General features: G+C 37.0%; 2 protein-coding genes and 1 pseudogene across 2 annotated transcripts; 1 reads left to right on the top strand and 2 right to left on the bottom strand.

The window, feature by feature from the left end:
• Positions 1 to 762: 762 nt before the first annotated feature.
• Positions 763 to 7,379, bottom strand: tspan34a (tetraspanin 34a). The gene is made up of 8 exons (XM_028448723.1): positions 7,247 to 7,379; positions 6,332 to 6,410; positions 4,783 to 4,995; positions 3,387 to 3,461; positions 3,151 to 3,258; positions 1,969 to 2,106; positions 1,776 to 1,868; positions 763 to 1,230 (listed from the first exon to the last, which is right to left on the bottom strand). Exons 2-8 carry the CDS (start codon positions 6,386 to 6,388, stop codon positions 1,174 to 1,176), a joined length of 741 nt encoding a protein of 246 aa, XP_028304524.1. The 5' UTR covers positions 6,389 to 6,410; positions 7,247 to 7,379; the 3' UTR covers positions 763 to 1,173.
• Positions 3,556 to 3,672, top strand: LOC114472643 (uncharacterized; annotated as a pseudogene).
• Positions 7,380 to 7,940: 561 nt separating the features above from the next.
• On the bottom strand, positions 7,941 to 18,693 carry rab3da (RAB3D, member RAS oncogene family, a). The gene is made up of 5 exons (XM_028456800.1): positions 18,550 to 18,693; positions 16,235 to 16,468; positions 10,326 to 10,444; positions 8,694 to 8,818; positions 7,941 to 8,615 (listed from the first exon to the last, which is right to left on the bottom strand). Exons 2-5 carry the CDS (start codon positions 16,466 to 16,468, stop codon positions 8,428 to 8,430), a joined length of 666 nt encoding a protein of 221 aa, XP_028312601.1. The 5' UTR covers positions 18,550 to 18,693; the 3' UTR covers positions 7,941 to 8,427.
• Positions 18,694 to 20,544: the final 1,851 nt, after the last annotated feature.

Below are 20,544 nucleotides of genomic sequence, written 5' to 3'. Positions count from 1 at the left end.
AGAAACGCAATTAAGAAAATTGGCATGAAATTGAAAATGTCCTCCTGTTTGTCGCGCCACACCTGTTGTGTCTTCATTCCCCACCAGGGGGCGAGCCACACACTTTGAGAAGCACTGTACTAAGCAGAATGTCGCTATTGAGTTTTGTTGATGTTAAAGCCTATTGTTATCTATCAGTCTGCTGATATAATCAACACATCAACGTCTCACACAGTGGCTGTACAATGTTGTTCTGCTGCATGTTCATAACACAAACAGGCCGACATGTGTTTCCATTGAGATATTATCATTATTTTGCACAAACAAAATCTATTAAAAGTTTGAACTACTCATTTATTCAAATGACTTTTAATTTTTTTATTCAAGGTACTTAAAATATAATTTCCTAGGCAACACTTTATTTGAAGTTTTATACATAAGGCTGATGTTACCCTGTCATTATTATGACATGACGTGTCATTCATTACCTAACCCTAACCCAAAAAATACCAACATAGCTCCGAAGGAGTCATAATTTAGCAAAGGACACTTAATGACAGCCTTCATGACACCTTATTCATGTCAATGACCGGTGTCATGTCATAATAATGACAACGTAATGTCAGCCTTTATGTATAAAACTTCAAATTAGGTGTGACCGTTTCTCCTAAACCTTCTGCCTCCACGTACTGTATGTTATGTAACACAAGAGTTAACAACCACAGCCAATGTTTAACTTCAGAGCACCATGGAAAATCATTTTAACAAAGAGAAACCACATTGAAAGTGCAATAAGGAACAAGTTGTAAGGTTTATTTCAACATAATCAAAAACACAAAATACATTTGTTGTGCAATCGACATGAGTGAGTTTAAAAATATTAAGTGAATCCCCCCAACCAGAGTTATCTGCTGTAGGATAAAAGCAGCCGCCCAGGCAATGCCAGCAAAGATTTTCCTCTTTTAGACATAAATAAATCACATAAAAACACAAGTGTAAACCTATAAACTCAATCCTCAACTTTAATGCTTCACAATTCTGTGCATGTACAAATAAACATTATATTAGCCTTGCAGTCGCTGGTCATGAAGATAAAAAAAAACCCAAGAAAAACAACTTTATAAAAAAGACAACAGCTTGGTGAAAATCTCCCCACCAATCTCAAAGTTTCAATTGTCCTTCCGATCAGAGGGGTCACGCCTTATTGCCGATATTCTTGTAAAGAACCATAGAGACCACCATAGCAGCAATCTGTAAAACACAAAAACACAACTCAATCAACACAATATACTAGAGACTACCAATATTAATAATTAATAAAGTTTATATAAAGTTTAATTTATTCTTCCTTGTGGTATACAGTATATATACGTAAATTGATTTACTATTTGCCTTTGACCTCTTTTAAACTGATAATACTGCAAGTAGAACACCAGCTCATAAAATGTAATACATCTCAGTAAAAGGTCATAATTAAAGACAATGATTAATGGCAATGAATTTAATAATAATACATAACAATAATACATTTTTAATAATCAGTATTAGAAAGAACTTTTTCGAAACAAGAGAAAGATATTCGTGTTCCTATTTTCACCTTGTGTTTGACCTTTTCTCGCTGGACTCATCAATACTCTTTACTCATTGCTCTTTTTTTTTTTTAATTCTTACTCCTACAATAGTGTTGGATTTTTTTCTCCATTTATTATTATTCAAAGGGTGAAATCCAAAGTCAGCAAGTGACCGTTTTCTCTGCAAGGCCAAAGTTTAAACAACTCGTGACAGCAACACTGTACCTCAAGAGCGGCAATGCCCAGAGCCACGGCTGCCACGATTACAGCGTTGTCCTCTATGAACTGCTGCAGCTTCCTCATGCAGCCATCAATAGACTGGAAGAGAGACAGTGGGTGTTAGCAGAGAGCACAAACCACTGCTAGAAACCACAACATGGCTGGTTTGATATGTAGGAATTCAAGCACACACACGTACCGAAATTTTTGCCAAGTTATCATTGCAGGGTCCTGTATTTATTGTTGAATTGCAGCATGTTGGTGGAAAAACATCATTTGCTTCATAAAAAGGGGATCCTTTAAAGTCGGTAAAGTTTTTGTATCCACAGCATTTAAACTGGAAAAGCAACACAAAGTATTTGTCAAGGGCCTCCTTTGTCATCACCTCAGTCACAGCTTGGCACATGTCACAGAACCTGTAACACTTTACATAAAGTTTTATTCATAAGGCTGTCATTACGCTGTCATTATCTGTCATTAGCATGAATAAGGTGTCATGATGAAGGCTGTGTCATTAAGTGTCGTTGGCTAAATCATGACACCTTTGGAGCTATGTTGGCATCTTTTGGGTTAGGTGGAGGGATGTAGTGGGGTTAGGTAGGGTTAGGCTTAAGGTTAGGGTTAGGGTTAGGGTTAAGGTTAGGTTAGGGTTAGGGTTAGGGTTAGGGGTCAGGATAATTAGGGGTTAGGGTTAGGTTCGGGTTCTTAAAAAGCAGCACTGGCACAGGACATCCTTTCACCCCCAGGTGAGATATCCCATTTTATCATTTTGTTTAAGGGTTGGGTTGTTAGGGTTAGGGTTAGGGGTCAGGATAATTAGGGGTTAGGGTTAGGGTTAGGGTTAGGGTTAGGGTTAGGGTTAGGGGTCAGGATAATTAGGGGTTAGGGTTAGGGGTTAGGGTTAGGGTTAGGGTTAGGGTTAGGGTTAGGGGTTAGGGTTAGGGTTAGGGTTAGGGCTAGGGGTTAGGGGTTAGGGTTAGGGTTAGGGGTCAGGATAATTAGGGGTTAGGGTTAGGGTTAGGGTTAGGGGTCAGGATAATTAGGGGTTAGGGTTAGGGTTAGGGTTAGGGGTCAGGATAATTAGGGGTTAGGGTTAGGGTTAGGGTTAGGGGTCAGGATAATTAGGGGTTAGGGTTAGGGTTAGGGTTAGGGTTAGGGTGAGGGGTCAGGATAATTAGGGGTTATCGTAAGGGTAACGATTGACACTTAATGACAGCCTTCATAACACCTTATTCATGCTAATGACGGCTGTCATGTCATAATAATGGCAACGTATTGTCAGCCTTTATGTATAAAACTTTAAGTAAAGTGTTCCCCAGAAACTATTCCAACACGTGCTTTTTTTTGTTCATCAATATATTTGGAATAATAAACACAGTACCTGCTCCATGGTGGCATTCCATAGGCTTGTCAGGCTGTTAGATTCTCCATAGTCTTTTTTAATGCTGGACTGGACTTCTTCCTCCAGGCTGGAAAAGAGCTCAGCAGCCTGAGAATCAGACATCATCATCATCATCATCATCATCATCATCATCATCATCATCATCATCATCATCATTCAATTAAAAGGTTCTAATCTCCACATCACACAAATGACAAGTTTTGAAAGTCACTCACAAAATCCTGGAAGACAAGCAGCACTATGGCTCCTGCAACCTCGATAAGGAAGATAATCAGCACAATGCTGAAGAACTATAGGGCGAGAAAAATCACAAGAAAAATCACTTTCATAATCTGACAACACAATAAAGATATCCCTCTTATCAAAACAAACAAACACTGGGAAAAGTGTGGCCATACCAGCCTGTCATTGCCCGATCCCGTTAGATCTCGGAAGCTAAGCAGGTCTGGGTCTGGTTAGTAGGTGGATGGAGACCACTGAGAATTCCAGGTGCCACAGTGGGGGACAGTCACCCCAGTGGTATCTGTCATTGTGTCCTTGGGCAAGGCACTTCACCCACATTGCCTAGTATGAATGTGTGAGTTTTGGTGGTGGTGGTGGTCGGAGGGGCCGATGGCGCACTATGGCAGCCTCGCCTCCGTCAGTCTGCCCCAGGGCAGCTGTGGCTACAATAGTAGCTTACCACCACTAAGTGTGGAGTGAAAGAATAATCCCTTAATTCTGTAAAGTGACTTTGAGTGTCTATGATAAAGTGCTATATAAAATTGCATTATTATACCATATATGGATAATTTATATAGTTAAAACAATCTTCTTTATATAAGCAATTATAAGCAGATTGTGTTACATTGTGAACTTTCATTTTCTTAGCATAACCTAACTTTTAATAAAACTTGTAATCAGTACACTGTGAAATCTATACAGCTCAGTTTGAGCTCAAGGTGCTCAGACAACACATATATATATATATATATATATATATATATATATATATAATGTAATGTAATTTCATACATTTTTACCCTAGTTTACATCGTATTTACTTATTTTGCTTTAGTTTTTTTTCATGTACATGTTGTTATCAATGCATCAGCTTTGGGCTGATTGTACATCAACATAAATATTTTACTTTGGCTGCTGTGTTTTTTTTTTTTTACTTCAAGATGGATTACAATCCTAAGGAGAATATTACAATTTATTTATGTTCAGATATAGCTCCGATGTATTGATTAAGCGAAAGAATAAGGTTGCTGAATAGTGTTTCCAAACCATAATGAATTAATGACTATTTAACCAAACATATGGGATGTTGTATACCCCTCCCCCACCCAAAAGAAGAAGTAAAAAAGGAGAACATGCAACTTCATTAAAGAAAGAATGATGTTACATGTTTCCAATGATAATCATGGTGGATGGCAGTCACCACCTTAAGCAGCATACCATGAGATTAAAGTCAGTGAGTGTATATAACGTCTTTATATTGAAATCTGGTCATAATAGGAACATTGTGACAATTAAAAAAAAAACCTCACAAATCTATAGTGTTTTGTATTGTAACCATGTTGGTTTCTTTAACCCCATCAACCCATTGATCCGTCCCACTGTGCTCACCGTCAGCAGCATACACCTGCTCTCTCTGATGGCTCCACAGCAGCCCAGGAAGCCAATGACCAGAAGGACAGCACCCACGCCGATGAGCACATAGCTGACATTGACCAGCTGGGATATCGCCGCTCCCTCTTCCAGGTTCTCCAGTATTCCCAGTAGAGAGCCGCTGTCCACCTTCACCCAGATTCCCACAGCCAGAATGGCAGCACCTGCCACCTGTATCAAGCAAAGAACAATGTATTAGAGGCCACACACACACACACAATGTAAATAACTACACTACATATATTTGGTAATATTTTTATTCATAAAGTGATAAAAACCTGAATAAAAAATAAAACTACAGGGATTTTTTCTATTTGGTATGAAAGTTATTTAAGGAAGTTTCTTTTGCTGCTCTAAAACATCCTTCAGAACAGAGTTGACCTTTTCTCCACATATGAAATACATTAAATTTAGGCTTTTGAAGTGTCATTTACTGTCTTTCTAGTTCTAGTAGGTAGAACATCAGATGCGTACATGTTTATCCAAGAAAAAGAGAAAAAATAAAAACCTGTGGTTGATAACATGTTTGAAACAGAAAACTACATCTCTTTATTGTGACGAACATTTCTTTATCTAAGCCAGGGGTCTGCAACCTGTGGCTCTGGAGCCTCGTGTGGCTCTTTGACTCTTTTGCAATGGCTCCCTATAGCTTTAAAAAAAAAAAAACTATTGAAAGAAAGAATAGTTATTTTCTTATAGAGGCTATTAATGTTTAATGACAAATAAAATCACGATATAACAATTGGTAAACCTAAAAATAAATCGCGTTGTGCAATGACTCAGCTGGTTAAATATGTATGCTTGATATGTGGCAAGAAATGATCAATTAGCATGTGTTGACCGACATGATCGTGCGTTATCAAATTCAAGTTACTTTTTGTATAGCCTTTCAAATACATTAAATAAAATCTTCTTTATATAACATTGTGTTTATGTAAACTGAGATGCATAGGAATCTGAAGATGCAAGATACTGTTTTGTTGTTATTTATTGATGTTAATCGATTTTATTTCATTTTAAACTGTTTTTAGGTTGCCATTTACATGATTAATATAAATCATATCAAATCAAATTAAATCAAACATTATTCTATATAAATTCAACGGTTTAGAAATGAAGACACTGTATTGTCTTCATTGAGAAGGTATTTCTTTTGGCTCCAGGAGGACTTTAATCCAGGTTAGATGAGGTTAAATGGCTCCTTTGACAGTAAAGGTTGCAGACCCCTGATCCAAATCAGATTTTCTCTTTACAGTTCGCTTTATATGTAAATATTCTTCCCGACACTTCTTGGCAGCTCTGTTCTATTCTACTCTGAATATAATGAATATTGTACACTTGTGACAAGGCCCTGATTTAAAGATACTCCTTCAATCAGGATTTAGTGAAGGACTATCCTTGTGTTTTTTTTTTGTTTTGTTTTGTTTCTTTTTAAAGTTTTTGTACAAACACTCAAAGCAGGACAAAAGACAAGCAGTGCTTCTGGTTGTCTGTGTCTCCAACTTACAAAGATGCCACCATTGAAGATGAACATCATGATTTTGAGAAAGCCCGAGCAGCACATCGTGGCAGGTTTGTTGTTCTCACTGTTAAAGAAAAGGAGCAGATGAGGTTTGTTAGCTCAGGGGAGAAAATGTCCAGTCATTATGTGATACGGGATTATTGGACTTCTTATTTGATGGGGACACGAATGACATGAAGCTGAGAAACAGCACATGGAGGCACTAGTTTTGGTTATTCATTAACCATTTTAACTGGCAGGAAAGCAGAAGGAGAGCTAATCTATGAATATGGGAAGTAGTGTCAGACGAACAACTACAAAAAGCTCATCTAGGAATGTTTCTTACATCTATAAACTGCTTTGGTACATGAAGGACAAATGTTATTCCCCTGCTTGGGACTGTGATGAGTTCATAAATCATTGTCTAGATTGAGGAGTCTTATCACTTGTTTGTTACACTGAAAGTTGCACAGAAGGCCTCTCACATCAGACTTACACAATGATGACCGTGTCTGTTCTATCACAGGGTGATGACTTCAGTTTTACAGCTATTGACGTGACCAGGTTTTTTTTATTTTATTGCACTCAGACAAACAGAAGTCAGCGGTAAACTTTTGTCGTGTCACCTTGTTTCCAGGATGCAATAAAAGGCTCATTTGAGCAGAGACACATTCAATGTCAGCTGACTCTGAAGGATATGGAAGGCTAAATATAACACAACACTGGCTTTCACATATAGTCAGTCAATAAATAGTTTAATTTTTGTGAAATATCAGTGCGTTAAGTCATATAGTTTCATTCTAAACAAAACATTGAATATCTAACATAATAATAATAAACACATTTGATAATGTATTACTAAGGTTTGTGAAAAGTTAAAATTCCCTCAACAATTGAGTGAGAAAAACTAAAAACTCTTACCTGTGCACCAAAGTCTGTCTGTGTTCACAAGGTCCCAACTTATCAGGAGTGTGTGCTCAGTAAAGCTCTGTGCTGCCCTTTTATCCTCTCACAGGTCACACACCAGCACGTCACTCACAAACTGGGTTAGTGATAAACGTTAGTACATCAGCTGTTCCCAGGTGACCAAAGTTCAAAAAGTGAAGTTTGCCATAATTAATCATTCAATATGCTGATATATTTAAGTTTCTTACATCAGAATAGTTAAAAGTTAGGCAACTTTGAGTTTCCAGAAACCTATTCTAACATGGACTTTTTGTTCAGCGCTTTAAGATGACTTTGTTGTATTTTGCGCTATATAAATAAAGTTTTTTCCTTTAACTTTGCTTCGACAGAAAATACCAATAAACCAATAAAAAAAATCAAAACCAATGTTACACAATTACATCAAGTTCAATAAATCAATGAAACTCATTCAAATGGAAACTATTTACAGCATTTTGTTATCTCTGGGTTTAAATATTGACTGTGATGCTTTTTACTTCCTTCATTTTATTATTAACTGTAACATTTGTTCATTAAGGGGAGAAAAATGTCACTCCCAACTGAACGGTTTCCTTTGATTATTCTCTCAAGAACATAAAGAGAACCATTAATAATGTCACATATAATATTTTATTGTTTAAGTATCTTTCACAAAAATCAGACGAGGCAATTTTATTTACCCACTGGCTTTATTTTCAGCATTAAAAGCAACAAAAAATAGTCTTATTAAATATATATATATTAGCCTTTAAAGATATATGACAGACAAAAGGATTACAGTAAAATGATGTAATAAGCATTATTAATTTTCCATGTTAATTAACAGTTTTCTTTCCCAATGATTGAACTAAAGGAAGCGTGAACGATAAGGATGATATTCTTATATCAAACACAAGAGGGCAGCAAAACACAGATGATGTTGAGCTTCATGCTTTTCATTCGTTCACCAACAGGTGCTGCTCACTGCTCTGAAGGCACAGATCTTTGGCATCTCAGTGCAACATTCATGTTGAATCGGAAGAAACAAACCTGATAGGATTCAGAACCAAACAGAAATCCTGCAACATTATTCTGACAGGCGTTTTTTTTGCTTATGCAGTATTTGCTTTATGCTAATTGCAGGCTTTGGGACTTTGGCTTTGTAACAGTGTATACGCTCAGCATGAACAGTTCTCCTGACTGGTGGGAGGAGTCTCCTTCAGATCAGTCCCCCTTTGAATGCTTGGCTGAATGACATCGCCGTTGAGCGCCTCATTCATCCTTTCACAGATCACATCCACCACTTTGTCAAACACCTGCTTTATGTTGATGTTGTCTTTAGCGCTCGCCTCAAAGAACTGGAACCCTGAGAAAAGACAGAACCTACATTTAGCTTAAAACAAGCATGTGAACATTGAGAATATGTGTGTGTGTGTGTGCTAACCAAGCTCCTTGGCCACTCTTTGACCGTTCTCAGTAGGAACCTGCCTGTCTTCCTCTAAATCCAGCTTATTGCCGACCAGCACCACCTGAGCGTTGTCCCATGAGTAAGTCTTGATTTGTGTTGCCCTGGGAAAGGGTAAAGCAAAAATGGACAACTTTCATCACAGTGGGGGCCACAAAAATGTGATCGTTTGATCCAAGGGTCACAATCAACATTCATGTCATTATTTAGAACAAGTGCACTCAGAGAGCGTAAACCTCTGTTAAACACCAAATATTCTCTTTGCCAGATAACTTCAGTTATCGTTACCGTGATCATTCACACTTTAAAGGCCTGGAATAAATGTATAGCCCCATTAATAATGATACAGTAGGTCCAAACCCCCATGTAAAAAAAAAAAAAAAAAAAAAAATAAGTTATTAAATGTGCAATCTGGATCTGATCTGGATGAAACTTTGTAGGGTAATTGAAGAACCAAGCCGACAAACGTAACAAAGTCAAATTTAATAAAGATCGGTCAATTAGGAATCAAGATCATTTTAGAAATCAATGAGAGATAGGGATCCTTCGATTTTTAAACTGATACAGTAATCACTATATTAATTTGGATTCCCTTCAATATTTAATAGAATCTTCTATGGCCTAATATCTATGTTTGGTTAAATTGTCAAATACCATTAAGTGATTTTGACTAAATGACAAACAAACATATGAACCCGGCCAACTTCGCATGTGTTCAAAACTCGACATTTTGATAGAGGTCACAATCCAACATCACTAAAATATTATATAATCAGCTGTTCTTTGTCCCATTATCAGCATTTCCTGAAAATTTCATCAAAATCCATTCATAACTTTTCAAGTTATCGTGTAGACAAATACAAACACACAAACAGACTGACCAACATACTTCTGAAAACCATTTTCATTTTCAAAAGTAATAAATGCTAGTGAAAATACAATGTCCTTGGTGGAGGTAATAAAGACCAATCTGATCATTAATACAGGAAAAGTATTAAGTAGTAAGAAAATTTTGACTATACTGGCATACTGTATATGCTTTAATCTCATTTTACATGTTTTTGTTGTCCTTTGTATAATTGTTATTTTTGTTTATTTTGGTAGTCATTTTGTGGATTTTATATGTGTGTTATTGGAGTAATTTTGTTGTACTTCAGTTAATGTTTTATATATTGTTCTGCCATTTTTGTGTGTTTTTGTAGTCGTTTTGTGGGTTTATATGTGTATTTTTGCCAGTTGTATGTTTTTGTTGGGGGCCACACAAAATTAGACCATGTGGTCCATGTGCCAACATTTCTACTACATTGAACCAATCAGCCTAAAGGTCTCTTAACACAGGCTCTTTCTTCTTCTTTTTAAACAACAGTACAGGTATGTGTATGATCGATGTGTGTCAACTATGGCTAAATACAGTACTTTAACTATTAGGAGGAAGTTGATAAATCTGAACTGTGTGAGATTTCCCAAACGTTTATAAAGTTTGACAGATATTGTACTATACACCACTATGTGAGAAATTTTAGTACTGATAACACAAATGAGGCTTTGTGTCACAATGGATTTGTTCTTGTTTCAGTTGGAAGTGAAAGTTCTTGGCAGAGATGAGCCTACCAGTCCTGCACGGCACAGAAAGAGTCCTGGCTTGTGATGTCATACATGAGCAGGAAACCCATGGCTCCTCTGTAGTAAGCAGTGGTGATGGTACGGTAACGCTCCTGCCCTGCTGTGTCCTGTAGGGAAAAAAAAACCCCTAAATATTCATCGTTCATTTTTTATGACATGAATGATGATGTGTTGATGCGCTACTAATCCTGCACAGGGTTACATCACACAGGTTCAGTTCCAGCATTTATCTTTATAGCTTTAAAGGCAAAGAGGATGGAGTCCAGGAAGTGGAGAATATACTTTTAACTGGCAGAGGCAATATTTATTTAGTGCCCTCACCTGTGTGTGATGTAACCCTGTGCAGGATTAGTAGAGCAACACCACATCATCAGTTAGTGGTAAAACTAACCAGGCTGTCACATGATGGGCAACTTGTATCACAGCGGGGGCCACAAAAATAAGATTATATGATGGGAGGGCCACATTATCCTTGCCAGCATTTAGAATAAAGACCAAGATGAGCATCAGTACAAAAATGAACAGAGGAGTTTGTGTTTGTTTGTTGCCTCCTTTGCATGATTTTGTTGTTTTGTGAGTTTTTTTTTCTTTTTTTGTGTGATTAAAGAGTTTTTTTTTTTTAATGTATTTTCACATCATTTTGGGCATTTTTTGTTGTTATTTTTGGCCAATTTGTTGTCAAATTCTTATATTATTTCATGTTTTGTGTTGTCATTCTGTGTATTTTTCTGTCATTTAAAATTTTTTTTAAATGAATTTCAGAGTTATTTTGAGCACATGTTTTGTTGTGTGTTTTGGTCTATTTTAGCGGTAGTTTTTTGGGGTCTGTTGTCATTTTGCGTTGTTTTGTTACCTGTGTTTTTGTCATTACTTTGTGTGAGGTTCGTTCAAATGTTGTGCATTATGCTGTCGTTTTGGAATTATTTTATGTCTTACGTTGGGGATTCATATTCCTTCCGACTTTTTGAATTACAATTATTGGAGATTTGTTTTGGGGGCCCACAAAAATGTGAATAATGGCCACATGTGAGCCCCGTGCTGCCAGTGTCTGGTCTAAACCCATCTCGTAATTCTCTATCGGTGGGTGAACAATCCAACACTTTGTGAATCCTGCTTCACCATGATAGGAAGACATTTAAGGATCCAAAACGCTGTGAACGCTGAATATTTAGAACAGCAAGTCAATATAAACCTGAGTAACACAGTCAGAGAGGAAAACAAACTTAAGAGAAGGTTAACGATTAACTTAGTGAGGTCACTTCTCCCATCCACTGTTGATGTTGCCACACCCTGGAAACACAGCAGGAAACTGTGAGTGCTCCTGGCTACACCTGCAGGGACCTAAAACTAGAATAAAGATGTGCTTTTCCTCCTTTGTGCTGTTCCTTTGTGTAGCAAATACTTTAACAACTGCAGTAAAGCAATGAGACGAAACTAGAGGAAGACAATGAGGGACCTTTCTCATAGAAATGACCAGCCATCATACTAACATACTGCATAATGAAATACAGGAGTTTAAGCCAAAAGATCCCTGAGAGACGGTTCCAAACTGTAAAACATTAAACTTTAATGCCTTTTGTTATCAGATAAATAACTTTTATCCATATTTTGACAACAGGTAGTGTTTTCTTGCTGCCAGTGAAGAAAAAAAAAGGTGCTATTTTTCCCCCATGGGGCATTTTTTGTCCTGCAACTAAACTGTATGCATACCTAAATACAAAACTAGAAAAACAAACAAGAACATGAGGCTGCTACTCGCTTTTCTATGAAACTATAACAATAATTCATAGTTATTTCTCCACTGGTTTTTACAAATGTGGCCTATAATATTTGAAATGTCATGATAAAATTTATTTCAAACAAAATGCATTATTTTGCACCATATTAGTTTTATTAACTTTTAAAAATGAGACCAACTTACTGTTTTAAAACCTGTGTTTCGCCATCTTGAAATAAGGTGTTTGATGACATCACACACCCCCTTTGGCCTGTAAACATCCCATAGTTTTCTATTAGAGGGAAGCATAAATTATTTAGCAGCTTTTTTGGTCAAATTACAAATTTTGCTGCTTTTGGTTGCCCTCAATAATCAGGAAAAGTTAAATGTCGATGTAAACCTCTTTAATGAAGTAATCACATTTTTAAAAGTTAATGAAACAAATATGGTGCAAAATAATGTGTTTTGTTAGGACATTGCAAAGATTTTAGGCTGCATTTGTAAAAAAAAAAAAATGTAGCGGATCCCTTTAATATTAATAATATTAATACATTTTATTTGTACAGCACTTTACATTTGACACCAAATCTCAAAGTGCTACATTGGACGACAGAATTAAAACCATACAACAACATTTATTAAAAAGACAGGACTAAAAACAAGCATTAGTAGGTAAAATAGGCTTGTGTAAAAATGTGGGTTTTAAGTCCTTTCTTAAAAGCCTTTAATGTGGTTTGCTTTGACACTAATGTAACACATGAGGAAGCAGCTATAAATGCAGAACAAAGGGGAAACAACACTAAATTAAAAACAAAAAAAACCTATTACTTGTATCCAATGGGAGTGCTGTGGCTGAGGCTGTGTAATAGATCTGTTGAGTGTCAGTGTGCGCAGTAAGCACATTCAGCGCCGGCAGCTCAGGCCCATGCATCTTTCATGAGCCCTGCTGTCTGGGGACAATGTTAAACATCAACTGTCATTAACTCCAGCGAGTGAGAAATGAGGCGTCACGCATGACAGGCAGCAGCACGTATGAGTGCAAACTTGGGAATGGAGCAAGAATAAACAGTCGCAGTTGTTTGACAACACTTTTGGAAACATCCAGACAGTGCACGATGCATTTTAAAACCACAAGTACAAGCTGCTAAGTACATTCACTAAATTACAACAGCAACGTCGCAGACACTGCAGTGATCTATCCTGTCTAGGTTTGTTTTAATTCATGATCAATCACACTATTCTCTCTGGGCAAAGAATAATAGACATATCAGAGCATTGTGCCAGACATGATGACGGCCTTTTCAAACATCAATATTAAAGATGTCTCATCTAATGTAATTAGTTACATTAGAAAGACAGGCATTTCATTCATAAATAAGATTCACCCTCCATAGTTTAAAGAGATGCTGTACTGCATTGTGCCAATATATTGATCCTTTCCTCAGAAGTAGAGTGCATGAGAGGAATTCAACTCCTAAAAAGTATTAAGTGCTTTGTTAGTCAACTAGATAATAATATAACTGACTCGTAAGGCTGTGCAATTAATTAATTACACTCAAAAAATATTTTTCAATTTAAAATTTGTATCATATTTTTTTTCAATTACACATGTTTTAGTTGCTAAATAAAACAAACTTCCACGATTTAGAATATCTACAAAGAATAAAGCTTGGCACACATGAGGAAAAAAAATGATTATTAATACTAACATTGAGTTGTTTAATGCAAGCTCCTCTGCCCCGCCCCCAAGCTAAACCTGCAGGCTAACACGAGGAAAGTTGTTGCTAGCGGTTTTAAAACATGGCAGGAGAAACGCAGCAAAAACACTTGGTAAACAAACAAGGCAAGTGAAATTATCTTAAATGGGAACACTTTGGGTTTGATGATGAAGACCTAGAGCCTAAGTTCCCAAAGTGGGGTACACATTGTCATCACAGGGGGTACATAAATAAAAAAAATTAATTGGAAACAAGAATATAAATAGAGCAGCAGTCAGGAGCTTCCATGCATTACCAACAAAAAAAGCACAAATATGACGAAAGCTACATTGCTTTACATTCCTTACAAATTATTATTCTTTTAATTATTATATATTATCCCTCAACAGGATAGGTCAAATTCAGAGTCAAATTTCACTTTCCTTTTTCGTGTCATGGCTCCATTATAATATAACAAAATGTGACGTCTTTTTTTTCTTTTTAGAATTAGCTTTTGATAATGTTTTTTGTTGCCAGGATTAGTGCACAATGCAACAAGATGCACCAGCTCAGTAAATTTTATACTGTTTATAAGATAAGATTTTATTTATGTTTAAAATATATATTTTACATTGTTTTGTACAAAAACATAAATCACTTTTTGTGGTTGACAAATAATCATTTGAATAATCCTGCTTTAAATTATGACTAAAATGAACGTGATTATTATATTTTCCTATAATGAAGCAGCCCTACTAACTCATTATTATTAAGTGGATGGTTGATCCAAAGTAAGTGTGATCATCAAGCATGGCAGCAAATTTGGCAACCTCGACCAGTTTTGATGATGGGGAGGACCAGAGTATCAATAACTGAGTATCTGACAAACATTCCAATCATCAAGCCTTTAAATCAAATCTATGGCTTCTTGTGGTGATGCCAAAGTAACTATTTCATTGATTGCAGAGTTGCATGTGTGACCAGAACATTCTAGTTTCCTATAAGCCGTCGTAAAGGGGCGCGGTGTAGGATGCTGTCAGACTAAAATTGTGAAGACGTGGAGTGGGTGGGGCGTACGAATGTGGAAATAGAGCGATACCAAGAGGAGCAGTGACGCTGCACACAAGCCAACGCCGACCTCCAACTTCAAAAAGTGCATTAGAAGGCCACGTATCACACTAACATTAATGTCTTCTTTAAAAATACTATCTCAGTCAGCCATGGAGTTATTTCGACATGCATTAGACTAAAATCTACATTTTTTTTTAACTTTGAAATGCCGATTTCTAAATCGTTCTGAATGCAGCAGTAGCCTACTTTTGTATCATACATCTACTTCCAAGGATTGCAAATTGCACCTCAAGGTGGTGCTAATCTGGTCGAAATTCTATACTGTATATTGCTCCTTTAAAGGTGCAGTTGGTAACTCTTATAAAAGTGACTTTTTGTCATATTTGCTAAAACTGTCACTATGTAAACACAGCATTACATGAAACTAGTAATTTGTAAAAAAAAAAAACAGGCTCATTAAGTCCCGCCTACTGCTCCTACTGCAAACTGCCAGAATACACCGCTACCGAGCAAAAAGAACCAATTAGAGCCAGGATTGTGTTTGATGGACTGTCTGACACCTGTCAATCACAGCCCCCGCCCCCTTCCGCTTCACATCTCCGAAAGCAGATACCTCCGTGTTACGTGCCAGGCTTGTTTGAGCCACCACAAATTAGTAATGTCAACGTTTAAGCTCATAAGAGGACTTTTATTTACACAATGTGATTGGAAGTGTGTGTGATCGCAGCAGCGTGACCTAACGTGACCGAGCCACAGCAAAGGTAGTGTGTCTATGGAGCTCCGTCTGGAAGAGGAGATGGAGGAAGAGTGAAGACACCAAACGCTCCCAGGTTGGCGTTGTTTAATTAGAAAGTAGCAGACGATATCTTTATGAAGTGACCTGACAGTATTATCGGTTTTGTTGTGCGGTTTACACGCCAGCCTCCTCTGGGGGAGGGACTTTGGAGGCATGGCAAGGAGAGCAGCGGAGAGAGAGGGGGAGGGGTCTGAAAGTAGTACTTGTTCTCTATCCTCCAACTTGCAGACTGCACCTTTAAGATAGATTTTTAATCACGTTATTGTTAATTTAATGTTTTTACTGCTGATTTTAATGTTCTTATTGATTTTTGGGCTGTTAAATGTTTTCTGCTGAACTTTTTGATCATGTAAAGCACATAGAATTGCCTTGTGTATGAAATGTGCTATAGAAATACATTTGCCGTGCCTTTATTCATTCTGATCGCCTATAAGAGTGAACATGTGTGTGTTCGTGGTTCTCTGACTCAGTGTGTTAGCTTATTGGTTCCTAAACTTTTTCTGATGTTCCCCACTTTGAAGACTGAAAAATGCTCAGGGTCCCCCAACGAAACAAAACTTCAACAAAATGTGTAAAAACAATTTCACCTTTATTGAAAAAGGTTCCGTCATCTCACCCAGATCTGTAGCTTGATCCTCTTTTCGTTCCTGTAGATGGTCTTGACTTTGAAGTCGATGCCCACCGTGCTGACGAACGCCGGAGTGAAGGAGTCGTCTGCGTAGCGGAACAGGAAGGAGGTTTTCCCCACGCTGCTGTTACCGATGATCAGCAGCTTGAACATGTAATCAAAGTTCTGGTCCGCTGGGTCTCTCTGCTCCTGGACTACTCCAGGCTCTCTGGCTAGAGCCATCTGTTAAGGAACAGTCAGGAAGAGTTAGGACAACCACACAACAACCACATATTCAATCCTGTTTAAAGAATGTGCTGCTGCTCCAAGAGCAAGTTTTACTATTTTGCAAAGGATTGATAAAAAAAAAACAACAGTTATCTTTGCCTCATGTGAGTTTGAAACCCCCTCAAAACAAGTAAATTAAATACACACACTACATCTGAGTGTGAATGGTTTAGGAGGGTGTAATAAATACTGTAAAACTTAATTTAATTACACAAACTATTTTTCATTCTTTTTTAAAATTCTAAATTGAATTCTAAAATTGAAATTCTTAAAGTTGTCTGTTTTTGCCCAAAAAATGACATCAGTTGTGTGAAAAGGATAAAAGTTGAAAGTGACATTAAAATCTATGATAGTTTTGTAAACTCACTTCTGCTGGAGAATGAAAAGGGAGTTTTTTCCTCCCCACTGTAGCTGATGCATGTTCATGAGGATTTGTTGGGTTTTTTTCATTTTTCTTAAGAATTTGATATTTTGATAGCAGTTCGAGATGACTCTTTGTTGCATTTGAGCTTTATAAATAAAGTTGAATTCAATTGAATTGAAATTCAAAGCCCCAGTTTTAAATAAATACACAAAATGGATATTATTTAGTCATAAATGAAGATTGTCAAATGGAGTACAGAAACAAGAAACAAGAAATACAACTGTGGCTATAACAGAGGTAAAACAAGTACATGAATTTATGTGATGATTAATTAAAGTGTTCAGGAATAAGAGGTGGGATTTGCTCAATAATGGCAATATTTTCATTGGTACGTGCACTTTTATTTTTACTGTACTTGTGTGTACTCTCTTTAATATGTATCTGTTGAATAATGTTTAAATAGCACTATATTTCCATTAATATTTCTTTACTTGTATGCTGCTGGCCACAAGGAACAAATTTGGTTTTCGTGGAAACATAAAAATGACAAAAAACCTTGAACTAAACGCTGTGAAGTATGTGAAGTTAGGGGTGAAGCCTGTTCAGGAGGCTTCATTTCCAGCCTCGCCCACTGTGGGGTGACATGTGTGGATTCAAATGTAGTGTGACAGTTGCTTATGGGTTGAAACCTGTTTGAGGGATCTGATCTAGAGCCACATGTGTGGAAAGTCGTCCACACAGCAGAGCAGATGTTGATGCGAGTGGAAAATAAGTGAGGTCTGAAAAGCAATCCATCTTCCTCTGTGATCCCTCTTTAGCTCTCATCACTGAGCTGAGGATCAGAGTCACGAGGCCGTGCTGGGGTCCAGCGTTTCTCCCTCCATCGCTCACCCCACCGCCTCCATTTGTCTCATGAACTGCCGTTAAGAAAACTTATAGGATCAGCGGACATTGAACGGTGGCGGAAGAGGGCAATAGATTCTCCACCTCCACTCTGTGGCCTCCATCAGTCACCAAGAAAGCCATTCATCCACCCACTGACAGCCCCACTCCAATGCACACACAAACACTCTCACACTCCCATTTATCATCCTTTACTCACTCAAATTCATCCATCTCTGCATCCCCGTTGTCATCATCCATCCAAATACCACCTCTGCCTCCATCACATGGAGTGAACCACCCATCCATCCATCCATCCTCCTCCTCCTCATCCCCCCACCTTCAGAGAAAGCTGAGTGTGCCATTTTCCCTGGGGACAAGATCAGCGTTTCCACTTAAAATAATCACCTAGTTCTAGAACATGGCTCTGTAAAACCAGCAGAAAACTGCCCATTAAGTTTGTGTTTGTTTATACAGTGACCACACATTAAAGACTGCACAAGGTAGCAGCAGATGTTGACACATCTGGGTTAAATTGGTGGTTAAGCTACAGCTGGTAAGCAGAACCTTTGACTTAAACCTGTTGACACGGGTTGCCAGCACTTCCCACAAAACAGTTCAAAGTTGGTGTTAAAGCTGCTGCATTGACAGCTGTGTCTAATTGGCCTGCCCCGCCTCACCATACGGTAATAGTGACTCCAGAGAGCAGCTGAGTCAGTGTCCACTGTCCACCCACCGTGTGCTTTACCGTTAGTGAGGAGGTCTGAGTCAGTGTGTGGCATTCATTTACCTCTGGAAAAGTTTCGCTGTCCTCCGTCCTCCACCCTAAAGCCCACAGGTGTGCACTGCGGCCGGTTGCTGTTCCTGTTCAGGTGCGACGCTCCCGGATCTCAGCATGTGGCTGCTGTCTGTCACTGGGAGCCGTCAAACTTGGCATCCCTCCCGAAGTGCACACAGTCACGTCCGGCGGCACCTTTCACAATAAAACACATCGCTCATTTATAAAAGTAGTCTTAAAACTCACTTTTATTGCTTTGTTTTTTTCGGTCATCGAATGCGACTTGGATTTGGTTTGCTTTTGTTGTTTCTAATATTTTATGAACATTATAGTCTTCTTACTAAGTTAAACTTTTTTTATTGTTGTAAATATCTAAATCATATTTGTATATTTGTATTATTTTTTGTAAATATCCGAGTCATATTTGTATATAATTTGTATATTTGTATTATTTTTTGTAAATATCCGAGTCATATTTGTATATAATTTGTATATTTGTATTATTATTAGTATTATCTATCCTACTTTATTTTCTACAACTGTAATCTGTGTGTATCTGATTCTTATTTTTTTAACAGTCTTTTACTTAATTATACACTTATTTATTGTTTATTCTTTCTATCGTCTTTGTTAACGTTTTATTATTTTATTTGTGTGTTTTTTTTTGGTTTTTTTTCTGTGGCTGTAACAAAATCAATCTCCCCCTGAGATTAATAAAGGAATTCTGATTCGTATTTTAATATATGTTTGAACTATTTTGGTGTTTTAATGCATTTATTTTTGTTTATTTTTAGTATCTATACAGCACTTGTTTTAGATGTGGTTATTCTTTTAAGTGCTCTATAAAAAAAAAAAAAAAAAAAAAGTATCTTAGACTGGGGTTATTGATATTTTTGACACATTTGAATGCACAATTAAATGATTATTAGTTATCGTAATTGTTGTGAAATGCATTATTATTTTATTAAATAACAAAAATGTTCTCATTACATAGAATTTATTTTTGCCTGGGCCTGTTACCTTCTGAATAGAAATACAAAAGGGCTTCATAGGTTAGAACGCCTCAATTCATTTTAGAAAATAACTTGTTTCTAGATATAATAATTGGATTTTGTCCCATGTGACGAAATTACAGTTTCGTTTTTATTATTTCACTAAAATATCTCTATATTTGGATAAAGTATTTTGTTTCCTTTTTTGAAAAAAAAAATATTTATCAAAGCTTAGGTTTTGTCACTTAAAAAAAATAAAAAATGAGTCGATCAAAACTTTTAACAAAATTAACACTGGTGAAGATCAGAAAATTATGAAAGTGGTAGAAATCATGAAAATATGTGAGCTCACTAAATGCTTTGTGCAATTTATTTAGACTAGATCCCTTCTCTCACTCTGTAAAGACTGTGGGTGCTCAAAAAAAAAAAAAAAAACTTTACAAAAAAGAAATTAAATAAAAAATCTCATAATGATACAGGCCCTGCACAAACAAAACATACTTCATGGACACTGACAAAGAAAACAAGTATATGTTCAGCTTCTCTGTGACAATTGAATAGAATCATTCAAAACTCATGATCTTGCTGTTTAAAGTGTGGATTAATCATAGCAGCTTATTCCTGAAGTCATAATACCAATTCATCATGCTCAGTTTTCAATATTAGCTTCTGACCAAACTACAGTTTTTACTTACATGCGGGCCAGGGTTTGTAAGTTTAAAAAACCTGCTGTGATGGTAGATGTTTGATTCAAGACAAAATAAATATTGAAAGTGTCTATTTGTACGGTTGCCGTACGGACAACCCAAGGTGCTATTGCTACACGTACGTAGCATCTTAGGTTTAGGGTTAAGTTTAGGTTGAGAGTTAGGTTATAACCTATTATCAGAACACTTTTTATTGGGGTAAGGCTTAGTCTTAGTCAAATGACCTAAACTGACCAATGACTGACTAATCATGTGATCTAAACTGGCCAAATAGGCCAGTTTAGATCGCTGCGTACAGATAGAATGTC

This window comes from Gouania willdenowi, chromosome 1, assembly GCF_900634775.1.
Source record: "Gouania willdenowi chromosome 1, fGouWil2.1, whole genome shotgun sequence".
NCBI lineage: Eukaryota > Metazoa > Chordata > Actinopteri > Blenniiformes > Gobiesocidae > Gouania > Gouania willdenowi.
The sequence above is the reverse complement of the archived record's forward strand: the minus strand, read 5'-3'. Positions and strand labels throughout refer to the sequence as shown.

Coding starts and splice junctions, on each gene's coding strand:
- tspan34a (XM_028448723.1), bottom strand. CDS start 6,388: ATGTGCTGCTCGGGCTTTCTCAAAATCATGATGTTCATCTTCAATGGT. Junction 4,996..6,331: donor TCTTCAATGGTGGCATCTTT/GTAAGTTGGAGA, acceptor TGCTTGATACAG/GTGGCAGGTGCTGCCATTCT. Junction 1,869..1,968: donor ATAACTTGGCAAAAATTTCG/GTACGTGTGTGT, acceptor TCTCTCTTCCAG/TCTATTGATGGCTGCATGAG.
- rab3da (XM_028456800.1), bottom strand. CDS start 16,468: ATGGCTCTAGCCAGAGAGCCTGGAGTAGTCCAGGAGCAGAGAGACCCA. Junction 10,445..16,234: donor GGATCAAGCTACAGATCTGG/GTGAGATGACGG, acceptor TTTTCCCTACAG/GACACAGCAGGGCAGGAGCG. Junction 8,819..10,325: donor TTCTGTGCCGTGCAGGACTG/GTAGGCTCATCT, acceptor ACCCTTTCCCAG/GGCAACACAAATCAAGACTT.